Source organism: Cantharellus anzutake (genome assembly GCF_015039405.1).
Source record: "Cantharellus anzutake strain C23 chromosome Unknown EI90scaffold_2, whole genome shotgun sequence".
NCBI classification, from domain to species: domain Eukaryota; kingdom Fungi; phylum Basidiomycota; class Agaricomycetes; order Cantharellales; family Hydnaceae; genus Cantharellus; species Cantharellus anzutake.
In genome coordinates, this window is record NW_024066952.1 from 1,636,171 (window position 1) to 1,656,696 (window position 20,526).

The following is a 20,526-nucleotide window of genomic DNA, read 5'->3' on the forward strand; positions in this document are numbered from 1 at the left end:
CGCGATGTCATTGTCCATCGAGAGCGAGAACGCCTGTGTTTAGTGGCTGTGCGAGCCGCGGTGTTTGCCCTCAGACTTTTTCAATTGGGACCCAGGCGCGTTGGCGTTCAGAATTTTACCTCGCGCAGCAATGGAGGACAACACCGAGAACGCGACCGTTTCAGTACAGAATGTGAAAGTTTTTCTCAGTACCCAAACGCAGTACAAAATCCCTCTTCAACCTTACATGATACCGGCCACTTTCCGGCGATACCACCTCTCGCAGCTCATTAACCAAGTTTTAGCTTTGCCAAATGTCGTTCCATTCGATTTTCTGATCGAAGGGGACATGGTTATAGGCACTGTGGGAGACGCTTGTAATGAGAAAGGTTTGAATGCGGTTCGTATAGGTGTTTTCTTGTGGCCCACAGTTATAATCCATTAAACTCTTTGCAGGAAGAAACCATTAAGATTGAATATATACCCTCCGTCCTTCCCCCGGAGAACATTTCTACCATTCCTACTAAGGAATGGGTATCTTCTGTATCGTCACAAGCTCCAGGGTGTGTCTATTGAGCCTGATTCTCGCATTCCAGCTCACATTTCCTCTGTGTTGTCGAAATCAGCCTGTTTCTTGCCGGGTTCTATGATAACATGATTCGAATCTACAACGAATCTCAAGAGGTCCTGCACACTGTGGGTGGTCACTCCGGCCCAATAAGTGATGCTTCTTGGGTCCCATCATCTTCCTCCCCACCGTCGCTATTTCTGAGCAGCTCATACGATACAACTGCAAGAATTATCTCATATGATGCCATTGAGAATGATACTCCAAAATCCCTTGCATCCATGCACCTTCACACTCAGCCAATTTCATCTGCACGAGCAGATTCTAACGGCGAATTCGCGCTCACGGCCAGTTGGGACCAACTTATTGGATTATGGACCCTTAAGATTCCGGAAGCGCATGAGGTTCACGCTCCAGAACAGGTGATTCAGACGACATCTAGAAAGCGACGGAAGTTAGGCAAGGGAAATGGATTTGATTCGTCTGATGCTGATTCGAATGTGATGAGGAAGGCGCCAGAAATGGTGCTCAAATCTCATACTGGACGTGTGTCCAAGGCTCTGTTCGATCCGCTCGGGCGGAAAGAGGCGTGGAGTGCTGGATGGGATTGTACCGTACGGAAGTGGGATGTAGAGACTGGGATATGTCTCCAAACTGTGGTAAGTACTCAGGTCTGCTTCTCGGCATTTGCCTCTTATCTTGGCTTGTGTTCCCACAGACATCGTCGGAGAGAGTAATGATGGACTTGGGGATTAGTGCAGACGCTCAGAAGATTCTTGCAGCTTCGGCAGATCGGAACATTTTGATGTATTCTACATCAGGTGCATAGACCTTTTTTTTCTGACGCAACCTGCATTCTGGCGATACGGCTGACCGTGTGCATTTAGATTTTGGCTCCAAGGATACACGCCCAATTGCGATGCCTCAAACATCTTCACCTATTGCTCTCACAACACACACTAGTTCCCCGCATCACCTGATTGTGGCTGCCCAGGATGGTCTAATCCGGTTATGGGATGTGCGGAGTACGAAATCTCCTGTAGCCAGTTTTTCCGGCTTCCCACAAAAAGGAGAAGGAGAAAGCCCTAATGAAAAGCCGCCGGCAAAGCCATCGAAGAAAGTGATATGTTTGGATTGGGGGGGAAAGTCGGGGGATCTAGTTCTTTCAGGAGGCGAGGAAGGTGTTTGTGTTTCGCGCGCATCAATCTAAGCTATCAACATAGTTCCCAGAATACAGTAGCTTCATGGTTCTTCTCACTCGTTAGAGTCCTCGGGGTAAAGGCAAATGTTCCTTCTCCCACTTTGAGTCTGATGCTTGAGACAATAAGTAGCGTTGCGGTCAATTCAATCGACGGAAACAGGCGGAAACGTTTCTTGTTTATAGTTGGAAGCGGGCATAAGTCCAAAACGAGAGATTTTGCAAAGTCGCCCGTCATTCATTAACCGTCCTTGAATCCTCAAAATGGCGAGGCAACCCAGCGACGCCGATCGCTCCAGGCCTGGCGACACAATCACTGATCATGATGCAGAGTATCGGGAGAATGCAAAGGGGTCGAAACCTCTCAAAGGTGCGGTCAGTCAAACCAGTCTCGGCGTGTTTCGTTTGTATTGAAGTCGTGTGCATCGCTATAGCGAAAGATCTAAGCCATGTTCCTTGCAAGGTATTATACCGCTCTCTGATTCGTATCATGCTGATTGCTTACAAACGTGTTGTTCAATGCGCAAATCAGTTCCATAGACAAGGGGCGTGCACTGCAGGAGCCTCGTGCCCATTCTCCCACATCGCAGCTGAGCCCGGCCAACAGAAGGGTATCTGCCAGTGGTATATCAAAGGCAACTGCAAGTTTGCCCACAAGTGCGCACTCGCTCATGTGCTGCCTGGTCAACCACTGTCAATGGACCGCAAGAATAAGCGTGCCGAGCAACAAGCCAGAGCAGCAGAGGCAGCGGCAGCGGCAGTGGCGGCAGCCTCGTCCACCGACCCAGAGACCAGTGCACAAGAGGTTAAACGCGCAGATACGAACGAGAAACGTTACGCATCGAAGGCGACGGGAGACTCCTTGAGCTCAATACATTCAGGCTCAACTTTGGGTTTGAGAGGAAGCGCATCTTCGAGACCCCCCATGATGATCGGGAAGGCGACCGCAACCGTGTCGACTTCTCAGATGGAGTCTCCGTTACATGACACCCACCTCTCTCGCCCTGGTGAGGAAACGCGACGTTCGTCACTTGCCTCAACATCTTTCGCGGCTGTTGCTAGTGCTGGACTGACGCGAACGTCCAACCTGACTCAGCAACTGGAGAACTCGGGCCTTGGCCCCGCCGCATCCAACTCGCCTTCCAACAACACCCTCGAAGAGCCTCATTCTCCCGTTCCCGTGAGGTATCCATCCGCCACGGTCGCGTCCTTGGAGAACAATGCCAATGTTTCGCCCGAACGGAGGCGTTCGCCCATCCCCGAATCCCAAACTCGTCCTAATGCCCGCGCAGTCGCGTCTGACCTTGGCTTCGGTCCAATTGGTTCACCGCCGCAGTCCTCCAGTCTATCTGCTCGTCTTAATTATCCTGGATCGCCACAGGCCCAGGCACATTCCCCTCCTGGGGGTATCTCATTAACGCGTGGACGGCATCTCAATGGGCTATCTCCAGCTACACCCCCGAAGACGAACGCATTCAATTTCGATCCTTCGGCGCCTGGTGGCTTCAGCACCTCACCCTTCTCACCGGGCTCGGCTTCCCTGTACGTTCCTTTTGGAGGCTCTGTGCCATCGAGACCCATCGCACCTCTGACTTCAATAGAGCCTGAGTCCAGCGGCAGTCGTGGTTTGTGGGGGGAGGCGACGCACAGAGGATCGCTGCCTGCATCTGCACTGCTCGCGACCATGTCCGCCAACGATGTTGCTGTCAGTAATCAGGTCATGGTGGATGACGACGCAGAGGAATTCCTGCCACATGACTTGCTTAGCGACGAGGAGAAGGTTCATCGCGAAGTTAGGGGCCGCGCGGGATCGCGACCTCATTTCGGTGATTCGCAACCACGCTTTGTCAGTTCTGTGCCCGCAACTGGATTGTTGGGTCAACTGCACGCTGGTGGGTTATGGAATGAGAAGACGGAGAGACCAGAGGACGCTACGCCTCAATATCTGAATGGTGGTCGAAATCCACCCGCGTCCCGTAACAATGACTTTGTTGCAGTTGGTGGTGGAAATGCCCCCTCTCCATCCCTGCTTGGCACTTCGAATGCCTCAGCAGCATTCCTTTCCGCCCATCTACATCGCTCAAATGGTGGTACGCAGGATATATATCCTTACGGCCTAAATGTCAATCAATCCGAAAATCGCGATGCCCTTCCTCACACAGCGGTTGACTTTGCGATGTCGCCACCACGAGCTAGCATGCTATCTAACACCAAATCAAGCGGATTATACTACCCAAACGACGGCTACCTTTCTTCACAACAGGCCGCCCGCCCTCTGGACAGTGGTTTGTCCCATGGTCAGATGGCACTCTCTCCGTCCTCAAGGGCGCTACGTTCCCACGAACCAGGACAGAGTCTTCCTCAAGGTCTAGCTGCGGGACTCAGCCGTCTACATCTCGTCCCAGCTGCTAACCTGGTCAGTCCCCCCCTGATGTCGGGGTCCATGACTGGAAGCCCGCGTGAAGGGCTTGCTCAGCAAGATGATTGGCTCAAGAGTATCAGCACAGAACTGAGATCGCCACCTGGAGGAACGGGTGGAAGTGTCGGTTCTACCGGGGTTCTCTCGCCTCCTCGCCTTTCTGCTCTCCATAATGCCTTCGGGGGTCAAGGTGCAGGTGGGTCCGCTGGGATTGGACAACTAAACGGAGGTATCGAAGCCACGTTCGGTTATTCCGGAGTTCCGGCAGCAGCTGCCCATGGCATGCAACATCCGTGGGGCACGCACAATGTTCCGAGTCCCTTATCGAGGACTGTGCACACTGGCCACGACGACACGTTGTTTGAGATGGATGATGCCTGATGATCTTTACGCTTTGCGCTTGCCAAAAGTATCATTTTGTAAGCACTCCTCGATATTCATTTGAACCACACTGATTTTCATGCCTGTCATCAGGGTCTGTTAATGTATGGACTCACAAAATGTGTCAACACACGCATGCCACCCTTGCACAAAGTTTCGCGCGTTCGAACTGCGGCTGGGAGATACCATCGACTGAACTCTTTACGTATTTTATCATCCGCTGTACAACGTTAATGTTTGCTCTGCCTTTCATAGTGTTGATCGCCAATAGTCACATCCCAGCCCATTTACTCGCAGTGTACAATTAGGTGGATATTTGGAAATGTACGAGAGAATACCATTTCGTAGAAACCAAAGGACCATATGGGTGGATGAGAGTCTGATTAATTCATGGCATGTCTCATACATTGCATAATCCATGGTGATATGGCAGTGAACCGATCAGAACTGCCAGCAGAGGTCAAATCAAAGTCATTAGTCAAATAATGAGTGGGTTGACATACACGAAGAGCAGTGAAGAACCAGCGGTTCTTTCCCGCGGTGTACCGTTCTCCAAGCACCTTAGCCAGAGCTTTCTTTGCCTCCTTACGCTGCGTTGGCTCATCAAATGTGTCTTGCGCCACAAGGGATTTTATTCCGTCCAATTCGAGAGCATATCGTGTAGGAAAGAGATGTGCGGCATTGATGATCTGGTAAATAAAAATAGAATTCGTTCCTCGACTCTCTGGACAAGAGAATGATATTCCCGCACCTTGATGAATGGCTTAACCTTGCTTCGCTTTTCCAATCGTTTCCGACCCATGTTCCTGGTCACTTTGCGGGGGTACTTTTGGATACCAGCAATAACAGCATAAGGGTATGGCCGTCGCTTTGAGCCATCATCAAAATGCTTAAGAATGACGGCCTTCTTGCCTGCCTGTCGCCCTTGAAGGACAATAGCTACCTGGAACGCGCCGAATCGTCGCGTATTTGGTCAGTTCCTAGTTGGATGCGGTGGATAAAATCGAGTCGCACTTTGCCTGGCTTATAGACTGTCAAAGAGGCGAGCAATTAGCAATGAACACCACAGTCAGGGATATTCCCGAACGTACTCTTCGGCATTTTAGGTGAAGGAGAAGGGAGGATGGATGTCGTTCAGGTGCGCAAACCTAGTGAGCTGTACAGTTCGGGGACTACACGTGATCCTCGGCTTATTGCGAATCCTCTCCCCGTCGTCGTTCTCAACCTTCCCCCTCCAATCATGAATCAAGACAAACTTTCAAAACTTCAGGCCCTCTCAAACAAGAACCGTCTTGGTGAGGGATTGCATCTTTTGTACCGTTGCACTGGCTTCTATGCGGGCACCAGCGACCTTGTTTCGCGCCCATCCGATCCTGGCTCGCCCCTTACACTTGCGCGGCATTTTCAGCTTGGCACGAAATCTAATGTTATATCCCGATACCCATAGGTGGTAAGGGGACACCGCGACGGAAGGTCGTAAAAAAGGTGCCAATAAGCGCGCAAGATGACAAGAAGCTTCAAGCTGCTTTGAAAAAACTCAATGTACAACCAATTAATGGTATTGAAGAAGTAAACATGTTCCAAGAGGATGGCAACGTTTTACATTTCACCGCCCCTCGCGGTAAGCGCACGTTCGACACCCTCCTGTCGCCCCCTCTCATTTCGCCTCCCTCTTCTCGCATTCTGTCAATCAGTCCATGGCGCTTTATCATCAAACACCCTCGCCGTCTACGGACATGCCCAGCCTAAGGAGCTGACTGAGCTTGTCCCTGGCATCTTAAACCAACTTGGACCTGACTCTCTTGCATCTCTCCGGAAACTTGCTGAATCGTACCAGGCATTACAAGGACAAAATGCTAACGGCAAGGCGCCTGCACGGGCTGAGGATGATGATGACGACGACGTTCCAGACTTAATCGAGAACTTCGACGCTCCAGCACTGGCTGCAGAGTCGAAGGGTAAAGGCGTTGACACCTTGGAGGATCTGAACTGAAATGCTGCGGTCCATTCGCACTTTCGACGTCCATCCAGGTATGTCAACCTCCCCCACTACACTTCGTCGCTCACGCAAGATCTACTGCGTTATTTCCTCCAGTTCCCGTTGTTGCATCGATAACGAAGCAATCTGTCACTCCTTTAGGGCCCCCATCATGACCTCCCACGATTGACCACCCCTCTATGCTCGTAATCACGAACATGTGTATTTACCATCTGAAGCAAGGGATCTTGAACTCCGCAACGAAATTGATCAAACGCATGCATCGACTACGTTGGTCACTGATTTAAGTTATTTTGCGCCGTTTCTCAAACCTTGTGCTACCGCTACCACCAGCTGGCTTGCCACGCGCAGACGAGCTTTGTTTTGGCAGAAAATCTGGTCTGCTTCTCTTTTCCTTCTGACTGACCTTCAGCTTCCGTTTTTCGATGGCTTTCTTGACCGCTTGCTTGCCTCCTTGAGCCTCCAACTCCTCGAACCGTGCCTTGGTGAGCAATTCACGTTGTGTGGCTGAAGGTCAGACGCAAATCAGGATCAAATAGTTATACCCAAATGAGAAAGTGCACGTACCCTTCTTCAAGAACCATGCTTTCTTTCCTTCGCGTTGTTTTGCCTGCGCCTCCTTCTTCACCTTTCTTAGCACATCATGGTCACGCTTCTCCCTCTTTGTCCGATCTACGGCAGTCACCAATCGCCTCGTCGCCTTCCATAATTTATTCACCCCTTCTTCTCTCTCCGTGCGCTCTTCTGGTGGGCAGGTTACAAGTTGTTTCTTCGCATCGGACAAGGTTGTCTTGAGTTGAGAAAGTTCATCTTCTTGAAGCGACGCCAGGAAACCGTAGCTAGTGCGGAAGAGGCCAGCAGAATAATTTCCTGAGAGTGATGAGAATCGAGGATCCCGTCGTTCCTAAATTAGCAGGTTCATAAGATGAGTAAGGTCATCGATGACAATGAATGGTACTGGGTCACAGACAATTTTGATGGGTTGAACTACCTGACGCCTGCTTGAAACGGGTCTCACTGAACTCATCTCCACCGGCCTTTGCAAAGATTGCCGTCAGCAGCTTGGATTATGGCATCAAGGCTTTAACCATACTCACGCATACTTGTTCTTACGCTTCAATTCTTCTTTGGTCTTCGGAACTCTCGACGAGCTCGCCTGGTCCTCCTCATCGTCGTCGTCGTCGTCGTCATTCCCCGACGACCCAGACTGACTGAGAGCATCGAACTCTTCATATTTGTCGCTCTCCGAGGATGAAGAGGAGGATTCCCCCTTGATGGCACGGTTCGCCTCCACTAGTGCTCCAAAAGACATTGATGCGAGTTCTGTGAATCCTATCTGAGTGGAGCGCCAGGCAGTCAAAAAAAAGGAAGAAACTAACGCTTTTTGAACCTTCCCTGAAATGGAGAGACGTTGTAAGTGCATACTTAGCATACTTACAGGGATTAAAACGTACTTCGTCGTCCGATTCGGGTCGGTGGCCCTCCTGCTTGAACTCGTCGACCTCGCTTAGTTCGTCATCATCCATCCATTGAGCAACGCCCCCTTCACTTTCACTCATAAACTGAACGTCACTTCCTGACTGTTCTTCTTCCTCTTCATGGTCATCGTAATGGGTTCGTTTGGTGCCCATTTGGGTTTGCTCTCGGAGTCAATTGTTACTGTTTTCAAATTTCCCCGGTAAGCTCCGTGGCTCCGCGTCTTGATCCAAATCTCTACGGTTCAACTGACAACTCGCGATGGAAGTAGAGGGGTCTATTTATCTATTTATGCATGTTACAGGGGTATAAATCGACATAGCTCCAAAACACAGCCACGTCCCTCTGGCCATGCAGCACCGTTGAAATTTCACGGTTTCGAAGTGTTCAAGCTGTGGGGAATTGGTATCTCGAGAAAGAAAAACAAAACCATTTTTTTGCATGACTGGAGGCTCATCTGGCTTGTAACTGGCGTCAAAGTTACAGACGCGTGCAAACCCTAGAATGCGATTTTCCCAATTACGGGACTTGCGGGTAAGTTTGAGAACCTATGGGCCTCCCGGACGTACCCTAATTTATCCTCTCACGCTCCGAAGCTCAGAAGTCATACACCAAATAAGCGGTCTGGTGGGGAACAGTCCACCGACGCAACATCGAAAAAAATCAATAGCGGTTATCGCGGCAGGACCGGCCGAAGTGGATGGAGTTCAGTCCCGCCTTATTTCTTCTCCGCCGGTACACGTACACGTACATCAACACCAAAAACAAACCCAAAACGAAAAAGACCCCAAGGATGATCCCAAAAATTAGCCATGGTGAAATAAACCATTCCACTGCCTCCGAAACGGCTGTACCTGTGGCGGCAGCGGTGTCACCCCAATGCCGTGTCGACGTACGGAGGTACTCAAGAATGGACATGATGGAATATCTGCCAAGCTTGTATTCCTGTGGTAGGACTTTGAGTTTCAGCCGTTCAGGGTATTGAGCATGCAGGGCCGATACCAAACGGCTTCCTGCCGTAGACCTTTTATAAACAAAGAGGTCATTGAGTCTCCACACGGACGACTGAGGTAAAGAGGGAATCAATGCTGTTGAGGGGACGTACGATTTCGAACCGTATGCCGAGATGTAAGAAAGGTGATATTCGAAGGCTTTGTCGATAATGAAGTGGAGGAATGGATGGTCAGGTACCGATGTCACAAAAGCGGTATCGATCCCGATTGGTTTACCAGGGAGCGAAAGCCATTCTTGTGTGAGGAAGGAGTGCAGAGGCGCATTGCACTTTATGCCGAGGTCGAGAAATATTCCACCTGAGGAGCATTAAGGGAGAAAGTGAGGACGCCACTCCCAGTGATCTATCTCTCCCACAAACCTTGTTTGTTTAACACTAAGTACCTGATGATGACAGAGCGATGCATATCTGGGAAGGCAACATGGGGGTTTTCGACTAGGTTTGGCAGGGAGTTTCGGAAATTCTCACCTCGAGGGAAGGCTCGGTACGGGTCGTACAGGTGAGGATAATGTTGAAGCATGAAAATATTCGCAGACTGTTCGTCCCAGAGATTTATTGTCCAGTTCCCGTGCAGCTTAAGGCATGACTGATGGGCCGCTATCCACCTCGGACGCATTGGTGTGCGTCCCAGATGGACTCGATGTAAGATGCGAGGTACGATCTCCAGAGCGTCCGGGGGTGATTTCATATTTAGAAGATCGAAACCATCGCCGTGGCCTAGAATCGCGGTCGGAAGGAACGCAAAGGCGTAGTACGTGTACGCAAGACAAAAGGTAATGTAGAGATGATGTTGAAGGAGCCAACCAGCGATGATTAGTGCAAGGATAACGAGTGTCGAGCTCAGTTTCCGTCCAGGAACGCTGACATTGAGCAGCGATAACGAGAACATCGAGGTCCCTCGAGGCGAAGGCAAAAAGTGTTGACGAGTGAGTTAGCTATCAAAATCCATGAGACTGGGGGAGCTGTAAATAATGTGTCTAATATTCGTGTACAAATGCTTCAGCATCGCACGGCATTGGCGTCATCAACCATGTGATCAGCTGTGCACAAAATTGTAGCGGAGTTGGCCGAGTTTGCGTGTGAAGTTTATCGAGGCTGTCGCCTTGCCTTGGATTCCTGTCAATGGGTCCCCAGCATAAACCCCTTACTTCCCGGCCCTTGTTTTCTCCATTTACATGGGTATGTATTACTTTGGATGGACCAACTATCGTGTCTATTGCATCGATGTTTCAGGCAGGCCGAACCCCGACTCGAGCTACACTTCTTAACAGATCGGAGATAGTCATTAACGGGAATTAGAGTGGGGCTGTCCCCATCGCCTTTGACTACCCCCTCCGGCTCGGTTTCTGGACGGGTAGGCTCGTGCCTAGCCGTTCTGTTTCTGGTTTGCACGTTGAACTTGGCGTGGGCTCGTGCTTCTACTGATTGCCCGTGTCTGAGTCCGAATTTGACGTGGTTATAGAGACCTTTACCGAAAGGTCCCTGCTCCCAGCGCGGAACGAGAGCTACAGGGCAGGGGACTAGCATTTGTTGGAAAAGAAGCTCGGACTGGGGGTATTGGATCTCTGTTTCGAGTACTTGAATTGCGCAATGATTCTTGATGGGTATGAATACATCCTTATCATGGTTAACGATCTGGATCCTCGTAGCGGGCGGATAGTTCCGACCAACCGATATTGATTCGCCTCTCTTGCTGGTTTCGCTTTTGCACTGATAGCTAAACACTCCTTCAGTCAATTTGTCCCGAGTGCCTTCTCTTCTTCCGGCCATCCCTTCCTTATTGTTCCAGGGATGAAAGCGCCGCATTATAGTCTTGTCGCTGCACGAGCAAATGAGAGTGGGGATGTTGAAGTAACGGGACTCTGTTCCTACTCGGTGGACAGGCAGGTCCAGGGTGTTTACACTCTGGACGGCGACAACCCTTCGTCAATGACTCGGACGCCATTATCGAACCATTCCAATTGGAGCAATGTGATAGTGTTTGGCAAATGAACGGGCCGCGCGCATTCCAGGAGTTTTGCTCGCGCTTCACCAAGTTCTTTTTCTTTTGTCTGGTCCCCCCGTCCCGGATCCTCTTGAACGTGTGGATGTGAATAAAAGAGCCCCTAGCGACACCAGCGTCAATATCAGCACAATGTCCTGTTGCTGCTTCGAACTTAGTATCAATGTCGAATTGAACCCAGGTTCAGACTGCAAGTTCTCTGGTCCCAGGACGTGAGGAGCCTCATACGTACCAGTTGTTGGAATCCAACGTGGCCTGAATCATAGTTTCTTTTGTTCTCTTTCCTTCAGTTGCTGCACCTTGGGTGTTATGACCTCTTTGTTGCTCTATGGGATATGCCTTTCGCTGGTCCAGAGCCTCCCTCAGTGAAGCTCAGCGTCTGAAATAGTAATCATGACCTAGTCGTCCGCTGAAACTGCTGACGACGTCGCTTATACAGATTCCAATCGCCAGCAATCGTGTTGACACCCCGTCGGTGACTGCGACAATTCCATTTACGGACGCCATCAACGCATTTATAGGATACTGTTTGGCCCAAGGGGAAAGTAGCTTTATATGTTACCACACTCAATGCGACAAATGAAATAAGAGAGAGGAAGTGAGAAAGTTGGGAGTGCGCTGGGACAACTGAGGGAAAAAAAGGTGTCATGGAGGCTTCATCCTCTATTATGGTATATGTGAAGTCTAAATTGAAGGAAAGCGACAGAAAGGGATGAGAAATCACTTCCCACCCATCGTTTTGAACACAACGAGACCAACAAGGGCAATTCCATACCCTGTGGAAAGGAAGCTAGCTTTAGCACCGCCCAAGCAACTCACACGCAAAGAGAGATAAGAATCAACTTACCAACCACCTGCAGTAATGAAACGGGCTTCGCGAATAGAAGAACTGCGCCCGTAATGAGTAGAATATCTTTTAACACACCCGCCAGCGTCAAAATGAGCCCGGATCCAACACCGATCAAAAATACAGCTGCGACGTTCAGAAGGAAAGCTACTGCAGCGTTGGAGAAGAGGATCCAGAAGCTCATATTCATTGCTTGGCGGAAGGGCTCGAAGCCTTCGGTCAAGGGGAGGATTAAAAGGTTTATTGCTGCGCAGACCTAGGCAGATATAAGTGAGATGCCGGAAAGGGAGAGGGATGCTAGGGAAGGGTTAAAAAGACCCACTGGAGCGTAATAATGCAGAGAGACCAACGGATCCATCTTCATTCCTTGGAGCAGAACCTGAATCATGACCAGCCTGGACGACTCAAACTACTCAAGCGCCGAGCGCCCGGGAATCCCAAGAATAGATGATCACATCAGCGACAAGGACCCTGAATAAGTTCGGAGCCCGGAAGGAAAAAAAGCAAGCCATCCGGCTGGGCGAATACAATTAAATTTACGTACGATGACAGCTCCTGTTTGGATGATAAAGCCAGTCATGTTAAAAGCGAGTTCCCCAAAAGAGGCCATGCAGACGCCGGATGAGATGAGGAGAACGATCAAAGCAAGACGGCGGTTGGGTTCTTGAATACGGGCGGCGAAAGATATCAATAGAATCGCCACAGGGTGAAATGCCTATTCGATTTTGGTTTTTACGTCCAGAGGTAATGAAGGAGAATTGTCGGGCGGAGTTGTGGGAGAGATACAGGGTGAGCATTTGGGACTAGTGGAGGGTGGCGAGAAGTGCAGACCCACCTTAAGCATTTGGATGAAGGGGACGGAAAGATAGAGGTATGCTTGGTTCCCGAAGATTAGACTCCCACTGAAGAATAAACCGATAGGGAGGATGGAGCGTATGAAGACATCCTGGGTGATATTTACATCCTTAACGCCATCGAGCAAGTTTGTCGTACGTTGTAATACACGTGTTCCGATAGTCTAGTTGGGTGAAGGAGACACACGGAGTCACACTATTGGTGAATGAGAGAGAAGATAATGGCGCTTACAGCAAAGACGAGATGCCATGTAACGAGGAAAACAGGGAACTTGAAGTTGAGGTTGTTGTAGAGGTAATTATTATACAGAATCACGGAGGAGCTGCAAATCATCCATATTGGGATGACCACCACTGCTGACAAGCTTGGCTTGGACTGTTGGGAAGTCCGAGTGGCAACGGGCGGAGGAAGCTCATCAACTCGTCCCCTACTTCCTCCATAATGTCCCTCGGAGAGTGGGATGACCTCTTCCTTCTTCGAATCAACTTTCAAAGACATGTCGTGCAGGGAGATAGTTGAGGCTAGAAAAGCTTAACCTGGGGCAATGAAATGAGTTTCTCTTAGAGTAAAGTAGGGGGTGAAAGAGGGGAACTGACGAGCGTGGTACTTAGATCTGTCGGAGAGTTTTATTTTCAGAAATAGATTGACGGGCTGGTTTTGGTTCCGGAGTCGTCGTGCCGTGAGAACTGAGTACGTTTATTCTTCAAGGGAGGGCGCTTGACAGTACCGCAACTCGTTGTCGCAAATGAGTGCACCAAGGAGGTGGCTGATGCGCGTGTGGTCCGGGGTGAGCGAAATGTTGGATTGCTTTGACCTTTGCATACATAACGGAAATTGTTTACAAATAGAGGCACTACGTTGGGTGTGACCTTCAGGGTCCGTTATTGGCCACACTTTTTGCTTCATTATGCAGCATCTCCGAATGTTACCGACGACCCGCATTCAATCGTAGGGAACAGGTTCTTTGAGTACCCCCCTTTACAGGAAGGGTCGCCGCGTACGAGGAGAGTAGTCAAATATGCACGTCGGCCTGACATGTTTGAGTACGCTTCTGGAATAGCAAGATTGCCAGGTCAGTGTGCTATCGCGTTATTTAAATTAAGTATCCAGGGGTGTCTTGCCTTGTGCCTTACTGCATTCGGCAGTTCAGTGGACGGCGTGGATGGCTCATACCCGAATGCACCCACCAACTGTTGAGGTACGATATTCCAACATTTTTCCCATACACTCACAACTTATTCAGGACCAATCTCCATTAGGAACTGCAAGTTGATCTCTCCCGGAGACAACGAATAGCCGACTTTTCAGCCAGGATCGAAGCCCGTGACAAGGAAGAACGTGTTCGTCAGATCGAAGCCGCACGTTTCTTACAGCACACACCGTCGCCATCCCTTCTCGATATGTCCACTCAGGAAGCTCTACAAAGCGAGGAACATCCAAATGACATGACCCCAATCGGTTACAGCTCCCACCGGATGAAACCTTCACCTGACGCTCCTAGTTTGGCACATCAGGTCGCGTCAGGATCGAATCCGAAGATCGCAGAATCTTCTGGGCAGTATTACCAGGAAGGGCCGCACACTGCCGATGAGGCTCAACCATGGAAACCCAAAACCCTCAGAAGGGGGAAAAATGCTTGAAATGGTTTGCAAGAGAATCTCATCCGTTTTTCCATTTCCGGCATAATCAGCATCAACGGAAGACGGATTCCGTGGGCGTACTTTGAATGCTAATGTTTGTATTGTATGTATGCACTTCTCAATGACCATTTGTCTCCATCACTTCCGCATAATTGCCTCTCTTTTTTTATCTATCCAATCGCCCATACGCCAACCGGTCATCGGGAAATGTAAAATCGAGAAAAATGGGATCGGTAATCACGAATCTATTGGATTGCCCAGAAAAGGCGAATCATTCCGACCGCAAGTTGCCGAAGATTGCTCATCTTTATTGACGGGCTTCGTTGCTTCAACCTTTGCTCGTGCTCGTTCGTCCCTCATTCACTCACACGCTTGAGTCTTGGAGGAAGCGCTGGCCACGTTGAGGGTATCTTTGGCTCCCTCCCTTCCTCGCTCGCAGCCTCAGTCAAAGGCGCTCTCCTTGTTCATACTATTTCACTTGAAAATCTGGGTCCTTCGTGACCTATCCTATGAACTTCGCCAAACACGCATCTTCAAATGGTCACTCCGCCGCCACTGCTGCTGCTATCAGCAATAATACCAACATTTCTTCAAAAAACCTCAGGTCTGCTTCAACTGCTGCCATGACAGCTATGACGCCCGGCACTGGCGGCGCAAGTGGCCATGTTGCCTCAGCAGGGCCACAAGGAGGAGGGCATCATCATACTCACCAACCACAACAACAGAAGTCCGTAAAGCTTGTCATTCGGCCTAAAGCCCCTGGTACAACAGTGAAAGCCTCGACAGGAGGAGCCGGAGGTCCGTCGAGTGCTCAGCCTGTGGGAACGCCTTTGGAAGTGTTAGAACAAGAACTCCCTCCGCGGGCATTTGCAGATCAAATCCCATTGGGTTCTATCATTGATCGTCTCGTTCAAGATGCCTATGCCAGGCTAATCGAGCTCAGCGATACGTACGTTGTCATTTTCTTCATGCTGCTGTTTTACAGCGGCGATATACTCTTCCTTGGAGAAGTTGCCCTTGATAGACAGCTTATTTCTTACTATCCTTATATGCCTTGTTCTCCTCGGTTGGACTACTGTTTCCTTGCTCTACTGGTTCACGTGAAATCGCGTTTAGGCTGCCCGGGACGCCTCCGCAAAATCGTGCACGAGAAGTTGATCATTATGCCGTGGAGACAAGGAAACAGTTCATGAAAGCGTATGTTCTATCGCAATGGGCAAAAGTGGCGGACGATGTCGAGACTGCTATGGTTAGTCAACTTGGGACTTTGAAACTATGCGCTTCTGTTTAAATGCCAAGGACGAGTTGATAAGTTCAGTGCATCTCTCCCTTGTATAGGCAATCACGGCGTATATAATGGCGCATAATCATCAGCTGGATACAGTCGTGCAAGCTCTCGTAGATACCCGAAAATCTCTGTCCCAAGCCCGGTAAGCTTTGCCTGATTACTGGCTCACTTGTGGCCTCGAAAACCCATCACGTTCATATACACACTGTAGACTTCGTAATCCCGATATTTCAACAGCGCTTACTGTCCTCACCCTCCCACCTGATCAACAGAAGTCTCTCCTGCCGACAATCATTAAAGACACATTCACCGTTGAGAAACCCCTTACCGTGACACAAGTGCGGAGTGCATTACTTGACATGAACCATGCGCTGCGCGAGCGGTTACGAATGTGGGAGATAATACCTCTCGAGTGGTCGAATTATCGAATAGGTGTGTGCGTCCACATGACGTTGTGATGGGTTTTACCAAACAACGCTAGATAATGGACGTGTATATTTCGTTGCAGAGAATCTGTTCACAGCGTCTTTTGGTCTGACAGGAAGCGAAGCCGTCGATACATGGTTCATCATCGACATGAAGTTTCTCATTGGCGCTGGAAATGCTCTGACTGAGAAGATAGCCTCGAGTAAGCCCTCTTCCCTAGCCCCATCATCATCGCTCACTCTTGAATTAATGTTGTCGTAATGTGTAGCGTTTCCACAAGAGCCACCACCGCATTTATGGGCTCAGATATTACCAGGCATCAATGCGCAACTTATGCTAAATGCTCAGCCTCCGTCAGCACCTGGAGCAGTACCGTCAGAGAGTGAATCAGTAGCAGCTAAAGAGGAAGAATCGCGGCCTGCCGCTGTTACTGCCACCGAGAAACCCCCGAATGAAAGGAGTAGGGGTAGTGAAGAAGTGGTGGTGGATGCCCCCCTTGTCCGAGCATTTAACTTGCTTCGTGAGTTTTCCCTTTTCGCCAGTTCCGTCATTTATTCAGAGGTGACTTGCGTCCGCAGAGATGCTTTCGCTAACGTATGAGTTAGAGATTTTACTACACCAGGTAAGGAACAATGGTCATCATTCGATGTTTACCATTCAAGTTATATTGATTGAATGACCCCGATCGCTTGAAGGCTGAGCAATTGCGAAACCTTGGATGGAGAGATTATCTCAATATTGATCTAAGTCAGGATCGAAGAAAATTTGTCCTTCGATACTGGTTGTAAGTCCAGAAATGTTTAGATCCTTTCTGTACCATTTCACGTACACGAACTAGACGTACAACCCCCTTCCCCCAATACCGGCACCCAAAGGCCCCCCCTCAACAACAACAGCAGACACCACCCTCTTCGCCGCCGATGTATGGTGGAGTGGTCACGATCTCCATTTCCAATACCCCTTCCTCATCTATCCCGAACACTCTCCTTCAATATTCGAATCCCCATGTCCTCGAACTTGCGAGAACCTTGGAAGAACGATGCATGCTGGAGGCATTGCGATCATCGTCGTCGTCGTCGACATGGCTGGGAGGGTCGTCCGGCACGACAGCAAGTGACCATGGCACCAAGGCCTTTATACCAAGCGACCGGGTAGAACGGGTTGCGCTTACAGTACGGTGGGAGTCCGCGATTGGTGCATTGGCGATAAGGATTCCACCTTTCTTTCTCGAGTCTGAATCGGAACATATCACAGTCGCAAGTGGTCTTTCTCCATAAGCTGCTGCCGTTTCTCATTGATTAACAAACATTCTCACCAGGATGCAACCAACTTGGATTGTGAATCTATCATCAAATCTGCTGCGCGGAAGCATGCCAGAGCGATTTTGCGGTTTTTCCAGTTCCAGATTCAGAATGGTCCATGGAGGAGATTCGTGATTGACCGAGAGGAAGCTGTCTTAGTGGACGACGGTGAGTTACCTGTCTTCCTATTATATCCGTCTATCGGAAGCGTTGATTGTACCCTGCCCAATGACTTCTGTGCTGTCGATTTCGCAGACGAGACTCCAACTTTGAAATTGACGCTATTCAAGGGGCGAGTCCTGCACATCTCGATTGACCTCCGGACAGGGCGTTTCGTTTTTCGAGATTCGGGTGATTTGGCGGCCTGGGAACGGGGCTACAAGTTCGGACAGTTCGCTGAAGTAGTGAATGCAAATCCGTCCGCGATGCTTGAAGTCATAACACGTTTACGTTTCAATGTGAGTTTAGTTTTTTGTGCGGCCTAGTTCAAGTTCTATTAAAAACTGATTACTATATAGGCCATTACGGAGACGATTGAGCAGCAGGTTAAGTACCTCGGGCTTCAGTCAAGTCGCCAGCCAGGCTTTGCACGTAATGGTGAGTGTAGCTATGCTCCCCCTGTATCCTCTGCTCTGAATTTCAACAATTCTTTTCCCAGAGATGCTGAAGCTGTCTTCGGGCGCTGCTTTCCATGTTTTCATCAAATTGACGAACTTCCCCTCTCATTATATCGTCATCGTCGTGTCGGAAGAAGGTTGCAAATATGCTCTGATCGACACGAGATTGGAGATAGTAGAGAACAGAGAACGGCTTGTTATCGCCGACCTTGGATGGCTGGACCCGGAGAAACTTGGACTCGGACCGGTTCCAAATGAGTTAGTGACTTTCCCTTTCCCAAGTGACCCACGCCGCATCTCCAACCACTTATACTTAAATTGTTCAGTTTTACTGTTCGCGCTGATGTGCTTCAGGAACTCTATGCGTTCGGGTGGTACGTAGGGTGCTGTCGTGGTCGTACATTGCAGCGTCACTGATGCCGGTGTTTTTTTTCTTTCTGGTTCAGTGCGAGGGTTTCGCATACACGGATCGAGCAGCAGCTGAAATCCCGGGGGATACCTTATATGCCGATATTTCCGAAGATTTTACCACCTGATCCTGAATCGATGGAGGTGCATCGTCATCGAGCTGTGCCTGTCATCCGAGTTACAGCACGGGATATGTGGCCGACGCCTGGTTCGAGAGGGCCTGAGGTGTCAATGGCTAATATCAAGATTTCTGTGATGAACTGGTGGACATCAAACAAGGCGAAGGTGCGCACGCATTCACTGCGTCATTCTTTGTCCCTCCAACGTTCCAATTCATATTCTACGATAGGTTATCACCGAAGTTAAGCTGCGATCACCCCCTCCACTGGCCTTCAACACGTCTAGACACAGACCGTCGACAGTGTCTGGGCCAGGCTTAAGTCCTGGTTCACTGGTGTCGTACGATCCACGGAGTTCCGTCCTGTCTTTTGTCTCTGGCGAAGCAGACAATGCTATAGATGAATTTTTGTCGGAATGGGATCGCGTGGAAAAGACCCTTGCCATTGCTCGACATGTCGCCGAGATGAGCCGACAGAAGGAGTACGAAGATGTCCAATTGCTATCATTCAACCTCCTGGCTATCGAGTTCACGTACCATTCCGTAGGTCTTTTGGGGGGCCTTTTTCTCTACTCTATTCACTCAATATTCCTTTGCTCCCCCACTAGGATTACGTTGGCCTCATCGAATACAACCCTCCCTCACTCTTACCCGAACCCGGGGCTGCGCCGTGCACCTTCAAAGTATCCTTTTCTCGCTTATCCCCTCTCCCTTCTCGCTCGCACGGGTCACGCGGGGACGCAGTTCGCCTTGCACCAACTGATAATCCGCATCAACAACTCGAACCATATCTAGCTCCGCGTATTATTGAAGGCGATCAAGAGCTGACAAGGAGCGCGGTTCAGGAGTTCGTAATCGTAAGTTCCCGCTGCTCAAAGAATGCAGGTAATTATTGACATAACGAATGGTTTCCTAGCTTCTGCGTTCTACGTTGCCCCTGCTACTAGAGCTGGAAAGCATCAAGGATGAATGCAACGTTTCTCGCCTCGCACATCCGTCTTCCCCCCTCGTCACTGTCGTTCTGAAAGGTGCTGCATGGTTTAGAATCATGTATAACATGATGTAAGCTCCCGCCATGTGTTGTGATGTGACGTTGACAACTTGCTCCTTTGTACGTCCGTAGTCACGCCCTTGACATCCGAATGCTGGCAGGTGGTCACGTTGCTCTCCTCGATGCCTCGTTTTCCTTCTACTCTCCAACCGCCTATAATGCCGACCTCTCCTCAAAGTCCTCTTCCGCTCTCCGGCCTATCCCTAAACTCGGTCGTCTAGTAGATGACGTCATTAGTACTCTCTCTAAGGACTATGCTACTCGAATGCGCTTGTCTAACAATGGAACCGATCGATTGCCTGTCATTTTCAATGTCGGTTCCGGTCTTCGCTGTGGGAACGCATTGGCTCGCATCGCCCTACATCACTTACATTCGACCATCCTTGAGGCACTCCATGAGGGATCGTCCTAACTCATATCATTCAAGTATCGCCATATGCACGAAATTGTCCACATTCTCATCACCGTTCGCATTTTTCGTATGACATCAGCATGAAACCATACCATTCTCACTCTGTATCTTTATTCAACTTTGCACTTGGGTATCCGTTCAATGAGTTACATGCAAATTATTTCGTTGTTCCAGAGTTACATTCGCTTTCACATACACCCAACACTCGCTTGCGCTTCAGTACTGCCATTAATTGTCCAAAATTCGTGCCATGTCTTTATATGATATGATCTACGAATAAATCGTACTATACTCATGCCTGTTGTTTCTGACTTGCTTGTCGGATCAGTCGATGTAGCAAGGGTCCAGCAAATTACATCGCAAAGGTGCAACGCCATCCCATTTTTAAGGGTTTAAACACGCAATCACTCATAATTTGTCGCGGTGTCCTTTCGGAGTAATATCTAGAATTGACGACTACATGTACAGCACGACGATACGGGGAGCGCCCGACAGCAACAATGTGAGGTTAGATTGGAAACCAAAGAAA

The 20,526-nt window shown here is 49.6% G+C and overlaps 10 protein-coding genes across 10 annotated transcripts; 5 read left to right on the forward strand and 5 right to left on the reverse strand.

Moving 5' to 3' along the window:
- Nucleotides 1–69: 69 nt before the first annotated feature.
- Nucleotides 70–1,820, forward strand: EI90DRAFT_3031329 (ribosome biogenesis protein YTM1). The gene is made up of 5 exons (XM_039058307.1): nt 70–379; nt 436–542; nt 606–1,206; nt 1,266–1,368; nt 1,435–1,820. Exons 1-5 carry the CDS (start codon nt 131–133, stop codon nt 1,755–1,757), a joined length of 1,383 nt encoding a protein of 460 aa, XP_038923533.1. The 5' UTR covers nt 70–130; the 3' UTR covers nt 1,758–1,820.
- A 63-nt stretch (nt 1,821–1,883) lies between these two features.
- EI90DRAFT_828406 (uncharacterized protein) lies at nt 1,884–4,992 on the forward strand. Its single transcript, XM_039068114.1, has 4 exons — nt 1,884–2,115; nt 2,180–2,208; nt 2,278–4,583; nt 4,639–4,992. Exons 1-3 carry the CDS (start codon nt 2,010–2,012, stop codon nt 4,543–4,545), a joined length of 2,403 nt encoding a protein of 800 aa, XP_038923534.1. The 5' UTR covers nt 1,884–2,009; the 3' UTR covers nt 4,546–4,583; nt 4,639–4,992.
- EI90DRAFT_3150079 (60S ribosomal protein L27) lies at nt 4,693–5,646 on the reverse strand (the record flags this gene model as incomplete). The annotated part of the gene is made up of 5 exons (XM_039065631.1): nt 4,693–4,992; nt 5,049–5,234; nt 5,297–5,488; nt 5,560–5,576; nt 5,637–5,646. 5 exons carry the CDS (start codon nt 5,644–5,646, stop codon nt 4,987–4,989), a joined length of 411 nt encoding a protein of 136 aa, XP_038923535.1. The 3' UTR covers nt 4,693–4,986.
- Nucleotides 5,647–5,988: 342 nt separating this feature from the next.
- Nucleotides 5,989–6,538, forward strand: EI90DRAFT_2902801 (NAC-domain-containing protein; the record flags this gene model as incomplete). Its single annotated transcript, XM_039054110.1, has 2 exons — nt 5,989–6,166; nt 6,240–6,538. Coding segments are annotated over 2 exons (477 nt in total), but the record flags the coding sequence as incomplete, so codon positions are not given.
- A 289-nt stretch (nt 6,539–6,827) lies between these two features.
- Nucleotides 6,828–8,175, reverse strand: EI90DRAFT_3115589 (uncharacterized protein; the record flags this gene model as incomplete). The annotated part of the gene is made up of 6 exons (XM_039062802.1): nt 6,828–7,051; nt 7,112–7,448; nt 7,515–7,581; nt 7,642–7,867; nt 7,924–7,939; nt 7,999–8,175. 6 exons carry the CDS (start codon nt 8,173–8,175, stop codon nt 6,828–6,830), a joined length of 1,047 nt encoding a protein of 348 aa, XP_038923537.1.
- A 469-nt stretch (nt 8,176–8,644) lies between these two features.
- EI90DRAFT_3031337 (uncharacterized protein) lies at nt 8,645–10,095 on the reverse strand. The gene is made up of 4 exons (XM_039058308.1): nt 9,501–10,095; nt 9,393–9,440; nt 9,126–9,330; nt 8,645–9,044 (listed from the first exon to the last, which is right to left on the reverse strand). Exons 1-4 carry the CDS (start codon nt 9,919–9,921, stop codon nt 8,684–8,686), a joined length of 1,035 nt encoding a protein of 344 aa, XP_038923538.1. The 5' UTR covers nt 9,922–10,095; the 3' UTR covers nt 8,645–8,683.
- A 21-nt stretch (nt 10,096–10,116) lies between these two features.
- Nucleotides 10,117–11,242, reverse strand: EI90DRAFT_3031339 (uncharacterized protein). The gene has a single exon (XM_039058309.1). It carries the CDS (start codon nt 10,836–10,838, stop codon nt 10,152–10,154), a length of 687 nt encoding a protein of 228 aa, XP_038923539.1. The 5' UTR covers nt 10,839–11,242; the 3' UTR covers nt 10,117–10,151.
- A 269-nt stretch (nt 11,243–11,511) lies between these two features.
- On the reverse strand, nt 11,512–13,431 carry EI90DRAFT_2988376 (TPT-domain-containing protein). The gene is made up of 7 exons (XM_039056039.1): nt 13,333–13,431; nt 12,968–13,272; nt 12,717–12,899; nt 12,426–12,596; nt 12,204–12,290; nt 11,882–12,137; nt 11,512–11,810 (listed from the first exon to the last, which is right to left on the reverse strand). The coding sequence occupies exons 2-7, from the start codon at nt 13,232–13,234 to the stop codon at nt 11,755–11,757; spliced, it is 1,020 nt and encodes a 339-aa protein (XP_038923540.1). The 5' UTR covers nt 13,235–13,272; nt 13,333–13,431; the 3' UTR covers nt 11,512–11,754.
- Nucleotides 13,367–14,524, forward strand: EI90DRAFT_828228 (uncharacterized protein). The gene is made up of 5 exons (XM_039068113.1): nt 13,367–13,523; nt 13,585–13,612; nt 13,689–13,808; nt 13,882–13,934; nt 13,996–14,524. Exons 1-5 carry the CDS (start codon nt 13,482–13,484, stop codon nt 14,374–14,376), a joined length of 624 nt encoding a protein of 207 aa, XP_038923541.1. The 5' UTR covers nt 13,367–13,481; the 3' UTR covers nt 14,377–14,524.
- Nucleotides 14,525–14,668: 144 nt separating this feature from the next.
- EI90DRAFT_2964965 (mediator complex subunit MED14-domain-containing protein) lies at nt 14,669–20,294 on the forward strand. Its single transcript, XM_039055507.1, has 19 exons — nt 14,669–15,325; nt 15,493–15,625; nt 15,715–15,806; nt 15,876–16,096; nt 16,146–16,292; nt 16,359–16,610; nt 16,669–16,712; nt 16,786–16,874; nt 16,929–17,346; nt 17,409–17,559; nt 17,647–17,849; nt 17,910–17,988; nt 18,050–18,266; nt 18,335–18,382; nt 18,455–18,701; nt 18,766–19,077; nt 19,143–19,391; nt 19,451–19,596; nt 19,658–20,294. Exons 1-19 carry the CDS (start codon nt 14,886–14,888, stop codon nt 19,995–19,997), a joined length of 3,828 nt encoding a protein of 1,275 aa, XP_038923542.1. The 5' UTR covers nt 14,669–14,885; the 3' UTR covers nt 19,998–20,294.
- Nucleotides 20,295–20,526: the final 232 nt, after the last annotated feature.

Bases quoted from the DNA above. Each gene is read 5' to 3' on its own strand.
- EI90DRAFT_3031329 (XM_039058307.1), top strand. From the start codon at position 131: ATGGAGGACAACACCGAGAACGCGACCGTTTCAGTACAGAATGTGAAA. The intron at 380-435 runs GTTCGTATAGGT...AACTCTTTGCAG, and splicing joins ATGAGAAAGGTTTGAATGCG to GAAGAAACCATTAAGATTGA. The intron at 1,207-1,265 runs GTAAGTACTCAG...GTGTTCCCACAG, and splicing joins GGATATGTCTCCAAACTGTG to ACATCGTCGGAGAGAGTAAT.
- EI90DRAFT_828406 (XM_039068114.1), top strand. From the start codon at position 2,010: ATGGCGAGGCAACCCAGCGACGCCGATCGCTCCAGGCCTGGCGACACA. The intron at 2,116-2,179 runs GTGCGGTCAGTC...GCATCGCTATAG, and splicing joins GGGGTCGAAACCTCTCAAAG to CGAAAGATCTAAGCCATGTT. The intron at 2,209-2,277 runs GTATTATACCGC...TGCGCAAATCAG, and splicing joins TAAGCCATGTTCCTTGCAAG to TTCCATAGACAAGGGGCGTG.
- EI90DRAFT_3031337 (XM_039058308.1), bottom strand. From the start codon at position 9,921: ATGTTCTCGTTATCGCTGCTCAATGTCAGCGTTCCTGGACGGAAACTG. The intron at 9,441-9,500 runs GTGAGAATTTCC...TTGCCTTCCCAG, and splicing joins GTACCGAGCCTTCCCTCGAG to ATATGCATCGCTCTGTCATC. The intron at 9,331-9,392 runs GTTTGTGGGAGA...AATGCTCCTCAG, and splicing joins CTTAGTGTTAAACAAACAAG to GTGGAATATTTCTCGACCTC.
- EI90DRAFT_3031339 (XM_039058309.1), bottom strand. From the start codon at position 10,838: ATGCGGCGCTTTCATCCCTGGAACAATAAGGAAGGGATGGCCGGAAGA.
- EI90DRAFT_2988376 (XM_039056039.1), bottom strand. From the start codon at position 13,234: ATGTCTTTGAAAGTTGATTCGAAGAAGGAAGAGGTCATCCCACTCTCC. The intron at 12,900-12,967 runs GTAAGCGCCATT...TCACCCAACTAG, and splicing joins CATGGCATCTCGTCTTTGCT to ACTATCGGAACACGTGTATT. The intron at 12,138-12,203 runs GTGGGTCTTTTT...ATATCTGCCTAG, and splicing joins CTCTGCATTATTACGCTCCA to GTCTGCGCAGCAATAAACCT.
- EI90DRAFT_828228 (XM_039068113.1), top strand. From the start codon at position 13,482: ATGAGTGCACCAAGGAGGTGGCTGATGCGCGTGTGGTCCGGG. The intron at 13,809-13,881 runs GTCAGTGTGCTA...TGCATTCGGCAG, and splicing joins TGGAATAGCAAGATTGCCAG to TTCAGTGGACGGCGTGGATG. The intron at 13,935-13,995 runs GTACGATATTCC...AATCTCCATTAG, and splicing joins TGCACCCACCAACTGTTGAG to GAACTGCAAGTTGATCTCTC.
- EI90DRAFT_2964965 (XM_039055507.1), top strand. From the start codon at position 14,886: ATGAACTTCGCCAAACACGCATCTTCAAATGGTCACTCCGCCGCCACT. The intron at 17,989-18,049 runs GTGAGTGTAGCT...TTCTTTTCCCAG, and splicing joins GCCAGGCTTTGCACGTAATG to AGATGCTGAAGCTGTCTTCG. The intron at 19,392-19,450 runs GTAAGTTCCCGC...ATGGTTTCCTAG, and splicing joins CGGTTCAGGAGTTCGTAATC to CTTCTGCGTTCTACGTTGCC.